The 11,290-nt window shown below is 44.6% G+C and overlaps 1 protein-coding gene across 3 annotated transcripts in view; it reads left to right on the forward strand.

Annotated features, from left to right (window-relative positions):
- The window catches only part of LOC106577535 (RAS guanyl-releasing protein 2), a 93,814-nt gene that overhangs the window by 62,914 nt on the left and 19,610 nt on the right, over window positions 1–11,290 (forward strand). For all 3 annotated transcript variants that reach the window (XM_014155647.3, XM_014155646.3, XM_045701328.2), the window contains 6 exons: window positions 4,194–4,274; window positions 4,551–4,664; window positions 4,868–4,983; window positions 5,585–5,726; window positions 8,106–8,142; window positions 11,111–11,269. In XM_014155647.3, the coding sequence (XP_014011122.1) occupies window positions 4,194–4,274; window positions 4,551–4,664; window positions 4,868–4,983; window positions 5,585–5,726; window positions 8,106–8,142; window positions 11,111–11,269 (649 nt within the window). The remainder of the gene's footprint in view (window positions 1–4,193; window positions 4,275–4,550; window positions 4,665–4,867; window positions 4,984–5,584; window positions 5,727–8,105; window positions 8,143–11,110; window positions 11,270–11,290) is intronic.

The following is an 11,290-nucleotide window of genomic DNA, read 5'->3' on the forward strand; positions in this document are numbered from 1 at the left end:
ATCTCTAGGATTGTTTATTTCAGCTCATGAAACATGGGACCAACACTTTCCATGTTGCATTTTATATATTTTTGTTCAGTATATATTCCCAGCATATGGGGATGGTGGGATATATGGCTCTATGTACCGATGCATTAACACAGACCTGCTCAACAAACTTGGTTAGTGTCATATACTGTGTGTAGCCTGGTCTCAGATCTATTTAGGCTGTCTTCCTAATGCCGTGATAATGACCATAGGAGTTGGCAAGACGGCACAAACAAATCATGGACCAGGCTAGACCAATATTTGGATTCATATTGAAAACACATTAAATGTGTTTCAGATATATTCCCCACATATGGGGAAGTGACATGTATTCCCTTTCCCTTATTACGAATGTGTCTGTTGTAGATTTAATCCGGATGTAACTGTTATTTATCCGGGTCACGTCATTTAGAAACTCCTTTTACACATGATATAATCTGCCATCAAATCTCTGGCAATGATGTGTTTCCATGGCGAACTAGAGATACACAATGATATGTATCATTGACAATGGTAGAATATGGTTATGTATGCAGGAGTTAGCTTCCAAGTAAATGTTAGAAAACAAAGAATTCCCTCTTACGGTAATGCCACTGTCAATACTATCACATGACACTGGGTGAGGAAGTGACACCATTGACGAGGTCCCTGATTATCAAGCGATGGATTTCTTTATTGACTATATTCCATAGCCACTGACCCGCCAGTCAACTTTGTAGAGGATATGAATGAATGTATCCAGGGGGGGAGGAAGAGGAGGAGGAGGGAGAGAGAAATACAGCAATCTACAGCAAATGAATGGAATCAATAATGGCGTGTCGATCAAATCAAAATCAAATTTTCTTGGCCACATACACGTGATTAGCAGATGTTATTGCAGGTGTAGCAAAATGCTTGTGCTTCTAGCTCTGACAGTGCAGTAATATCTAACAAGTAATATCCAACAAATTACACAACATATACCCAATACACACAAATTTAAGTAGGAATGAATTAAGACTACATACATATGGACGAGCGATGTCCGAGCAGAACGGACTAAGATACAGTAGAATAGTATAGAAAAACAATATATGGGGCGGCTGGTAGCCTAGTGGTTAGAGCGTTGGACTAGTAACCGAAAGGTAAAAATCTGTCGTTCTGCCCCTGAACAAGGCAGTTAACCCACTGTTCCTAGGCCGTCATTGTAAATAAGAATTTGTTCTTGACTAACTTGCTTAGTTAAATAAAGGTTAAATAAATAAAAAATGAATATACATATGAGATGAGTAATGTAAAATATGTTAACATTATTAAAATTACTAGTGTTCCATTCCTTAAATATAGGATATCATAAGGTGAATGCACCAATTTGTAAGTCGCTCTGGATAAGATCGTCTGCTAAATGACGTAAATGTAAATGTTAAAGTGGCCAGTGATTCCTAGTCTATGCCTATAGGGAAGCAGCCTCTAATGTGCTAGTGATGGCTGTTTTAACAGTCTGATGGCCTTGAGATAGAAGCTGTTTTTCAGTCTCTCGGTCCCAGCTTTCATGCACCTGTACTGACCTCGCCTTCTGGATGATAGCGGGGTGAACACGCAGTGGCTCGGGTGGTTGATGTCTTTGATCTTTTTGGCCTTCCTGTGACATTGGGTGCTGTAGGTGTCCTGGAGGGCGGGTAGTTTGCTCCCGGTAATGCGTTGGGCAGACCGCACCACCCTCTGAAGAGCCGTGTGGTTGCGGGCGGTGCAGTTGCCATACCAGGCGGTGATACAGCCCGACAGGATGCTGTCAATTGTGCATCTGTAAAAATTTGTGAGGGTTTTAGGTGACAAGCCAAACTTCTTTAGCCTCCTGAGGTTGAAGAGGCTCTGTTGCACCTTCTTCACCACACTGTCTGTGTGGGTGGTCCATTACAGTTTGTCAGTGATGTGTTCGCCAAGGAACTTGAAGCTTTCCACCTCCTCCACTGCGGTCCCGTTGATGTGGATAGGGGGGTGCTCCCTCTGTTGGTTCCTGAAGTCCACGATCATCTCCTTTTGTTTTGTTGACGTTGAGTGAGAGGTTGTTTTCCAGGCACCACACTCTCAGAGCCCTCACCTCCTCTCTGTAGGCTGTCTCGTCATCATTGGTAATCAAGTGTACTACTGTTGTTGTCTGCGAACTTGATGATTGAGTTGGAGGCGTGCTTGGCCACGCAGTCATGGGTGAACAGGGAGTACAGGAGGGGGCTGAGCACGCACCCTTGTGGAGAGGGGGATTGTCACTCAAATTTAAGGAATAAGTTGAAAGTGTGAAGGATTTTTTTGTTGTCATTGAAAGAATCTAGTAGGAGTCCAAGGATGCAGAGGGAGCTTGATGACTTAATATTCCCAATGACCTAATGCAAATTCTAATAGGTTCCAGGGGGAATCAAGAATGACTGACTACCTCCAAAAGGAATCAGATTTCTGCTAGTCTTATTGATAGCCAGGACTGTTCCCCTCTACACTGAAATGATGAAGCTTCTTCGAAAAGGCATACACTGTTAGAATGTGATATTGCCATATAATTTCCTTTCCATTGAATGCCCTATCATTATGAGTGATGCGCAGTGCTTAATTTGTAAATCAGGAGGTGCCGGAACAAAAAGTGAGCGGGAGAGGGTTGTGGGGAGCTCCGAGGTACCAGAACGAATGAGGGGGAAAAAATCCCCTTTTTACAATAAAGCATTGCATGTATATCATCACATTTGCATAGTGGCATAGAGCAGCAGAGTAGAGGTGCTTACAGGAGTTGCACACATGGGGAACTTTTGTAGTAGCCTAGGGTGCTGGAAAAATGTGGCCTTTTTATAAACACATTTTATGTAATTCTGCATCATTTTACATGACACTTTTTAACACTGTACAAATTATCGGAATGACAGGCTTCTTTGACACTGACGGCCTCCCGAGTGGCTCAGTGGTCTAAGGCACTGCATCGCAGTTGCTAGCTGTGCCACTAGAGATCCTGGTTTGAGTCCAGGCTCTGTCGCAGCCAGCCGTGGCCAGGAGACCCATGGGGTGGCGCACAATTGGCCCAGCGTTGTCCGGGTCAGGGGAGGGTTTGACCGGCAGCGATGTCCTTGTCCCATCGCGCTCTAACAACTCCTGTGGCGGGCCGGGCGCATGCATGCTGACACGGTTGCCAGGTGTACGGTGTTGTTTCCTCCGACACATTGGTGCGGCTGGCTTCCGGGTTAAGCGGGCATTGTGCCAAGAAGCAGTGCGGCTTGGTTGGGTTGTGTTTCGGAGGACGCATGGCTCTCGACCTTCGCCTTTCCTGAGTCCGTACTGGAGTTGCAGCAATGAGACAAGACTGTAACTACCAATTGGATACAAAAAAATTAGGGGAGAAAAAGGGGTAAAAATAAAAAATTAAATTAAATAAATATATATATATATGACTCATAATGATAGGGAAATATTTGGAAGTTGATCAAATATTTTGGTAGCCTACAGCAGACAGACTTGTCTTCTCTTTTCAGCCGTTTGCTTTCCAACCTGTGTTTTCCTTGCGATTGTATTTGAAATATTGAGAAAGGCCTGCTTTGTCTGCATTCTGTTCATTGACAGATTTGCCTCGCGTTCCTGACTGTAGGCTGTGCCTTGTTATTGGGCTACACCCAATCCACAGCTATTTAAAAAAAAAAGCTATTTATTCTCGGTGGCTAAATTATAGGCATTCTGATGTTGTAGTAGGCTATTCTGAATTATTTCATTTATTTCTGACAGACAGCAGTTATTCTACAACTCTGGCAATGCGGTTCACCTTGGAGTAGCCTTCAAGTCTGCCAGTCCAATATTTTTCACCTAGTTTATCATTAATTGATGACCTGTACAAGGAAGGTGATTCCATTGTCCTTGATATGAGAGAATCGCTATATTAGTTTGGCGGAGAAATATGTTGGATTTTTTTTTCAGTCAGATGTGAGCGAAAAACAAATAACATCCTATGGGGTTAGTATACTGTTGGTTATTCAACCTCGTTCTAAGCATTTCAACTGAGAAGGAAGTAGCTCTGAAGTAAACAGGTAGTTTTAAAGTTCGGCTACTACACAGTAATAGTATACCTCTTAAAACAACTTAACCTTTTTTTTTATTTCCTCCTCTCCTCTGTTGTCATGGTATCCACATGCTATATTAATACAGTTACCATGTTGCAGGTGTCTCTGGACCAGTACCACACCGAGGAGGAGATCTACCAGCTGTCTCTACAGAGAGAGCCACGCAGTGCTAAACCAGCAGTGAGTGCTATGGGCCAGGGGCCAATAGGAAACAAATGTGTCCTTATAGCCAATAAGAAGCCATTTAAAAAAAATGTATTATACCTTGTAGATAGTTAATGTGTTTTTACAATTTATACAGGAAGTCAATATATTCTAATAGCTTATAGGAAACCAATGTGTTCATTTTCTCATGACATTTGAACACCCTTGTTCTCTCATGTTCAACTTTCCCTTTTATTGATTCTAGGAAGTCTCTGGAGAATTTATGTTCTTGTCTTCTCATTGGTCTGGCAGAACTCTGGCCCCGCTCCCGCCCCCAAGCCCTCTATGATTGACGAATGGGCAGCGTCGGTGAAGCCCAAAGCTGACCCTGCGGTCATCAACAAACACATAGAGAAGATGGTGGACGTACGTTATGCTAGCTAAGTCTGTCCGTTTAGTTGAACCAACTAATTACAAGTTGTTGAAGGAACGTTATTGGCTTGGAACATAGTAGTTATCCTCTCTACTACCCTCTTATTAATCACAACAAGTCACAGGAATGACAACCATAGTACTCTTTTTGTTTTGAATGTCATATGTTGTAGTGATGTGTGTTTCCACGGTTACAGTCTGTCTTCAAGAACTTTGACACGGACGGGGATGGTCACATCTCCAGGGAGGAGTTTGAGATCATCAGGGACAACTTCCCCTACCTCAGCAAGTTTGGAGAACTGGACAAGAACCAGTGAGAGACAAAATTATCTTGGCAACTGTTACCATAGGCTACGTAGCAACGGTCACGGATAACTGATATTGTAACCATACTAGGCGTAATAGCGTCACACAGATTAGGGAAGGAGACATTATGTTAATTTTCTCTTTCTCTTTCTCTGGCTCGCTCTCTGTCTCTCTTTCTCTCTCTCTCTCTCTCTCTCTCTCTCTCTCTCTCTCTGTCTCTGTGTCTCGCTGTGTCGCTCTCGCTGTGTCTCTCTCTGTGTGTCTTTGTCTCTCTCTCGGTCACTGTGTCTCGGTCTCTTTCTCTCTCTCTGTGGCTCTCTCTCTCTGTGTCTCTCTCTGTGTCTCGCTGTCTCTGTCTCTGTCTCGCTGTGTCTCTCCCTCTCTGTGTGTCTCTCCCTCTCTGTGTCTCTCTCTCTCTCTCTCTCTCTCTCTCTCTGTGTCCCTGTGTGTCTCTCTCTGTGTGTGTCTCTCTGTGTGTGTCTCTCTCTGTGTGTGTGTCTCTCTGTGTGTCTCTCTGTGTGTCTCTCTGTGTGTCTCTCTCTGTGTCTGCCTCTCTGTCTGTGTCTCTCTCACTCTCTCTTTCTCATTCTCTCACTCTCACTCACCAGAGATGGGAAGATCAGCAGAGAGGAGATGATTGACTATTTCATGAAGGCCAGCTCTCTGCTCAACTGTAAGATGGGCTTCATCCACACCTTCACAGAGACCACCTACGTCAAGCCCACCTTCTGTGAACACTGCACTGGCTTTGTGAGTGCACTGTCAGTTTGACCAACTATAAATCCATCCTCACTCCTATGTACAATACAGATCCCTGCCTGAGTTAACTGGATTGATGAATTGATTGACAAATGGATGCTTTTAATGCTGATATAGTCCCTTAGTCAAAATGGCTCTGGCTCTTTGAGCTTTGAATACTCACTCCTATAGACTATTAGGTCCATATTCCCATACTATTCCCTGTTGACTTTAAAAGTCCTTTTTAAATGCATGGATTGGTGAATGGTGGAGGACAGAATGGCGTGGATGGCTATGGCCATGTCCCGTCTGGCCACTATGACTATGCAGCAATATTGTGGGAGTTCTAGACAAATACCTAATTACAACATTGGCACATTTTATTTTACAAGGAAAAGACCCTTGAGGTTAGAAACCTGGCAAGAGGTCAGCAGGAAGTAGTCACCGTGCACATACAACCCGAGCAAAATACAATACATTAAAGACCAATTACAATGGTAAATAAAATTGCCTTCCATCAGAGCTTGAAACTCAGCAAGTGATACCCTCTCCTCCAGTTCCAATTATTTTTTTTGCAGCTGGCTCCAAGACAAAGGAGCGTTATTAGTAGAATGATCCTTCTTCCCATTTCAGTCCTGGCCTTTCGGAGCCGTGACAGACGGTAGCACCCGAGAACAGATACTAAGTGTCTGCATTATTATTCGGCATCATCATTGGGTCTGGTCTTAACCATGGCAATTATTTGGAGATACAGTTCTGGGATAGTGAGATACTGGAGGTAATACAGCAGGCAGGTAATTGGGCTCCTTGACAAGCCCTGTATCCCCCCCCCCCCCCTTGCTGTTTTTCATGTGGTGGTGAGAGGAGAGACAGGTGTCAGAGGGCTTCAGAGGATCTCTGTTGTCTCGCACAACGCCAGTGAGTCAGGGGGCTGTAATGAGGGCGAGAGTGTTGGCTTTGATATTGAACTGGGCGACAGCTCCTGAAATTGCACCAAAACCCCTAACGAGTACAAAGACCGAGAGAGATGAGGTGCAACACATTGAAAAACATACCCCATGACTCATACACACGTTCTCTCATTTTGTGTGCGCACACGTGCACGCGCACACACTGCTGATTCACTTCACATGGGAGCTAAGTGAAATGTCCATGCCATTCAGAGAAAAATACTATGGAAAAATGGGGGGGGGGAGTAGAAATGTGCAAAGCGACTCAGCCACCAGCTACTTCCTCTCTGCCTGCTTTCCTGTTGGCTTCGGGTCAAACATAATACTTTGACTTCCAATTTTTTAGAGACAACGCGGTGAACGAAAAACAAGCTGCCCAGCACCATTATGGAGTTCAGTGGCCCTGGGTGACTCGGGCATAACTTCGTAATCCGACATTGTTTTCATATCTCTTCTGACAGCCCCCTGCTGCGGTCTTATCACCTGCTTAATGGAGCCAGAGCTTAAAGCTCTTGTGAATGGGTCTCTGTGCTCTCTGTGTTGTTCCAGCTGGGAGATCGAGGGTGCATCCCACATGGTATCCCATTCCCTATATTTTACCAGGGCCCTGGTCAAAAGTAGAGCACTACATAGGAATGGGATGCCATTTGGGACGTAGCCAGGGAGGGAGCGAGGGTTTGTTATGCTCTGGGGGCTATAGGCTATACAAGGGGCCAGTTGTAAGATTGGTGTCTAACTCTCTATTAGGCCATGTTTGTTGATATGAGACTTTGCCATGGGGACTCTCGGGGTCTTTTGTTCTTGGCGACTGGTGAGAGTTTTTGTAGTCCTCTATTGGTGTAGGAAAGGTGTAGTTTTTTGAAAGAAAAGGAATTCTCTTTGAACTTATGGCTGGTAAGTGTTTTGGTGGCATTGAGGCTCTCTGTCCGTGTGTTTGTCCGCGTGTGTGTGTAGGGTCAGGTTATTTTCTCGGTCCTCAGATCTCTGATGTGGCTGTGATCTCCTGGACAGGTCTTTCATGTCATTGTACCCCCGCGGTGGGCTCCTAGCGTCTGCTTGATCTCACTCCCCCCCACCACCTCCTCCTCCTTCCCTCTGTCCTCCACACCTCCCTCTGTTCCTGTACCTCCCCCTCTCGTTCTTCCTCTCACGTTCTTGCTCTTTCTACCTCTAATGCTCACTCTCTTTCGATCTGCCACTTCCTGTCCCTCGTTCTATTTCTACCTCACTCTTTCTCTACTTCCCTCTTTCTACCTTGCTCCCTCTCCCCACGTCCACCTGCTCCTTCTCCGCATGTGTCATCCTCGTCTCTCTCTGATCCCTGTCACTCTGCCTTAATCTGTCACTAGACGTCCGGCCTTTGTCTCCTTTGTCTCCGTGTTCCAAGAATTTCATGAACAAAAGTTACAAATAACTTTTCTCTTTCTCCCTCTATCTCTAGATATGGGGCTTCTACAAACAGGGATACAAGTGTAAAGGTAAGAGAATCAATACATTTAGCTAACTTGAATAGTTCAAATTGCTATGAAATAAAAAAAATGATAGCCCCTTTTGGTTCGAGTGACGAATCTTTGAGCTTCATGTCAACAGCGTGGAAGCCATGGTAAATACATCAGACTACATTACAGTGGCAAGAAAAGTATGTGAACCCTTTGGAAATACCTGGATTTCTGCATAAATTGGTCATAACATTTGATCTGATCTTCATCTAGGTCACAACAATAGACAAACACAGTCTGCTTAAACTAATAACACACAAACAATTATACGTTTTCATGTCTTTATTGAACACACAGTGTAAACATTCACAGTTCAGGTTGGAAAAAGTATGTGAACCCTTGGATTTAATAACTGGTTGACCCTCCTTTGGCAGCGATAACCTCATCCAAACTTTTTCTGTAGTTGCGGATCAGACCTGCACAACGGTCGGGAGGAATTTTGGACCGTTCCTCTTTACAAAACTGTTTCAGTTCAGCAATATTCTTGGGATGTCTGGTGTGAACTGCTCTCTTGAGGTCATGCCACAGCATCTCAATCGGGTTGAGGTCAGGACTCTGACTGGGCCACTCAAGAAGGTGTATTTTCTTCTGTTGAAGCCATTCTGTTGATTTTACTTCTGTGTTTTGGGTCGTTGTCCTGTTGCATCACCCAACTTCTTTTAAGCTTCAATTGGTGGACAGATAGCCTAACATTCTCCTGTAAAATGTCTTGATAAACTTGAATTCATTTTTCCATTGATGATAGCAAGCTGTCCAGGCCCTGAGGCAGCAAAGCAGCACCAAACCATGATGCTCCCTCCACCATACTTTACAGTTGTGATGAGGTTTTGATGTTGGTGTTCTGTGCCTTTTTTTTCTCCACACATAGTGTTGTGTATTCCTTCCAAACAACTCAACTGTAGTTTCATCTGTCCACAGAATATTTTGCCAGTAGCGCTGTGAACATCCTGGTGCTCTTTTGCGAACTTCAGACGTGCAGCAATGTTTTTTTTGGACAGCAGTGGCTTCTTCCGTGGTGTCCTCCAATGAACACCATTCTCATTTAGTGTTTTACGTATCATAGACTCGTCAACAGAGATGTTAGCATGTTCCAGATGATTTCTGTAAGTCTTTAGTTGACACTCTAGGATGCTTCTTAACCTCATTGAGCGTTCTGTGCTGTGCTCTTGCAGTCATCTTTGCAGGATGGCCACTCCTAGGGAGAGTAGCAACAGTGCTGAACTTTCTCCATTTATAGACAATTTGTCTTACCATGGACTGATGAACATCAAGGCTTTCAGAGATACTTTTGTAACCCTTTCAGCTTTATGCAAGTCAACAATTCTTAATCTTAGGTCTTCTGAGATCTCTTTGGTTCGAGGCAATGCTTCTTGTGAATAGCAAACTTACATTTTGTAAGTGTTTTTTTTTAGGGCAAGGCAGCTCTAACCAACATCTCCAATCTTGTCTCATTGATTGGACTCCAGGTTAGCTGACTCCTGACTCCAATTAGCTTTTGGAGAAGTCATTAGCCTAGGGGTTCACATACTTTTTCCAACCTACACTGTGAATGTTGAAATTATGTATTCAATATAGACAAGACAAATACAGAAATTTGTGTGTTATTAGTTTAAGCACACTATGTTTGTCTATTGTTGGGACTTAGATTTAGATTTACATTTACATTTACGTAATTTAGCAGACGCTCTTATCCAGAGCGACTTACAAATTGGTTATGAAGATCAGATCAAATTTGATGACAAATTTATGCAGAAATCCAGGTAATTCCAAAGGGTTCACATACTTTTTCTTGCCACTGTACATTACCCCCTTACAGGGCTCCCTTTGAAAACACTTGAACAGAGCACACAGGATCATAAAATAAACCATTGTGGTTTGAGGGTCTCCGTCGCGCCACTGTTTGTAGAAGCTGTCTCAAGGGTAGACACATTTTAGAAACATACAAGTCACATGGCAGACTTCTGCTAGCACCAACCCACATTAGCATACACCTGAACTCTGTCTGTACTACGCTCTGTACTCAGTAGACTGTGTCTGTCTCTCACCTGCATCCCAAATGGAACCCTATTCCCTTTGTAGTGCACTATTTTTGACCCGAGACCTATGGGCCCTAGTCAAAAGTGGTGCTCTACGTAGGGAATAGGGTGCAGTTTGGGATGCAGCTTCAGTGTGTCTGCTCTACTCTGCTGAGTGCCTTAATGAGATGTGTGGAAGTCAATGAGAGATCCCAGCCATTCATTTCTATTACCATTGTTAGCCCCAGTCGCCGAGTGGGAGAGATGATGGCGGCAGATAATTTAAATGAATTTGCTTGCCGCAGATGGCGTAGAACAGAAGTGCTGAGTGTCTGGCTCTCTTGCGCGCGCTCGCGCGTGTGTGTGTGTGTAGTCTGAATCAGTCTGGGTGTTGTAGACATTTATCGAATCTAACCTTCGCTGATGTGGACGTTTTACTGAGAGCGAGAGGGGTTTAGAAATCAATGAGTGAGTGATTGCACGAATGGGAGAGTGTATGTGAATTACTCTGAATCTCTATCTCTGCCACCCTGGACATCCCTGCTCCCTCTTTTCTACCTACTCCCAGAGTGTCCTTCATTGTCAGAGCTGTTGTCAGGGTCTGTCTGCATGGCTGTGTGTGTGTGTGTGTGTGTGTGTGTTTGTGTCAGTGCGTGTGTGTCAGTGTGCGTGCATCTGCACTGTGTGTATGAGCACCTACCTCTCACCACTCGCTCTTCCCTTTGCCCCAATGTTTATTTTTGCACCCCTCCGTCTCTCTTAAACTTTGCCTCTCTCTCCTCCCCATTCTTGATCTCTCGACCCTCCTTTACCTCGCACTCGTTCCCTCCAACTCTCTCGCCCTTCCCGTCTAAACCGGCATTCTTCCCTCGTTCCTTCTTATCTTCCTCTCTCCCCATCTCTTTCTCGCTTTGTCTCCCTCCATCGGACAGCTTGTGGAATTAACTGTCACAAGGCGTGTCAAGGTCGTCTGGCAGTGGAGTGTCGTAAACGGACCAAGAGCATTAGCCACGAGCACGCACCCTCTCTCCAGGCACGCTCCTACAGCTTCCCCCCTCCGGCCAACAGCCCACCCAGCCTACAGAACACAGGTGAGAACCCCTCCCCCTTTT

Source organism: Salmo salar, chromosome 18, assembly GCF_965601325.2.
Source record: "Salmo salar chromosome 18, fSalSal1, whole genome shotgun sequence".
NCBI lineage: Eukaryota > Metazoa > Chordata > Actinopteri > Salmoniformes > Salmonidae > Salmo > Salmo salar.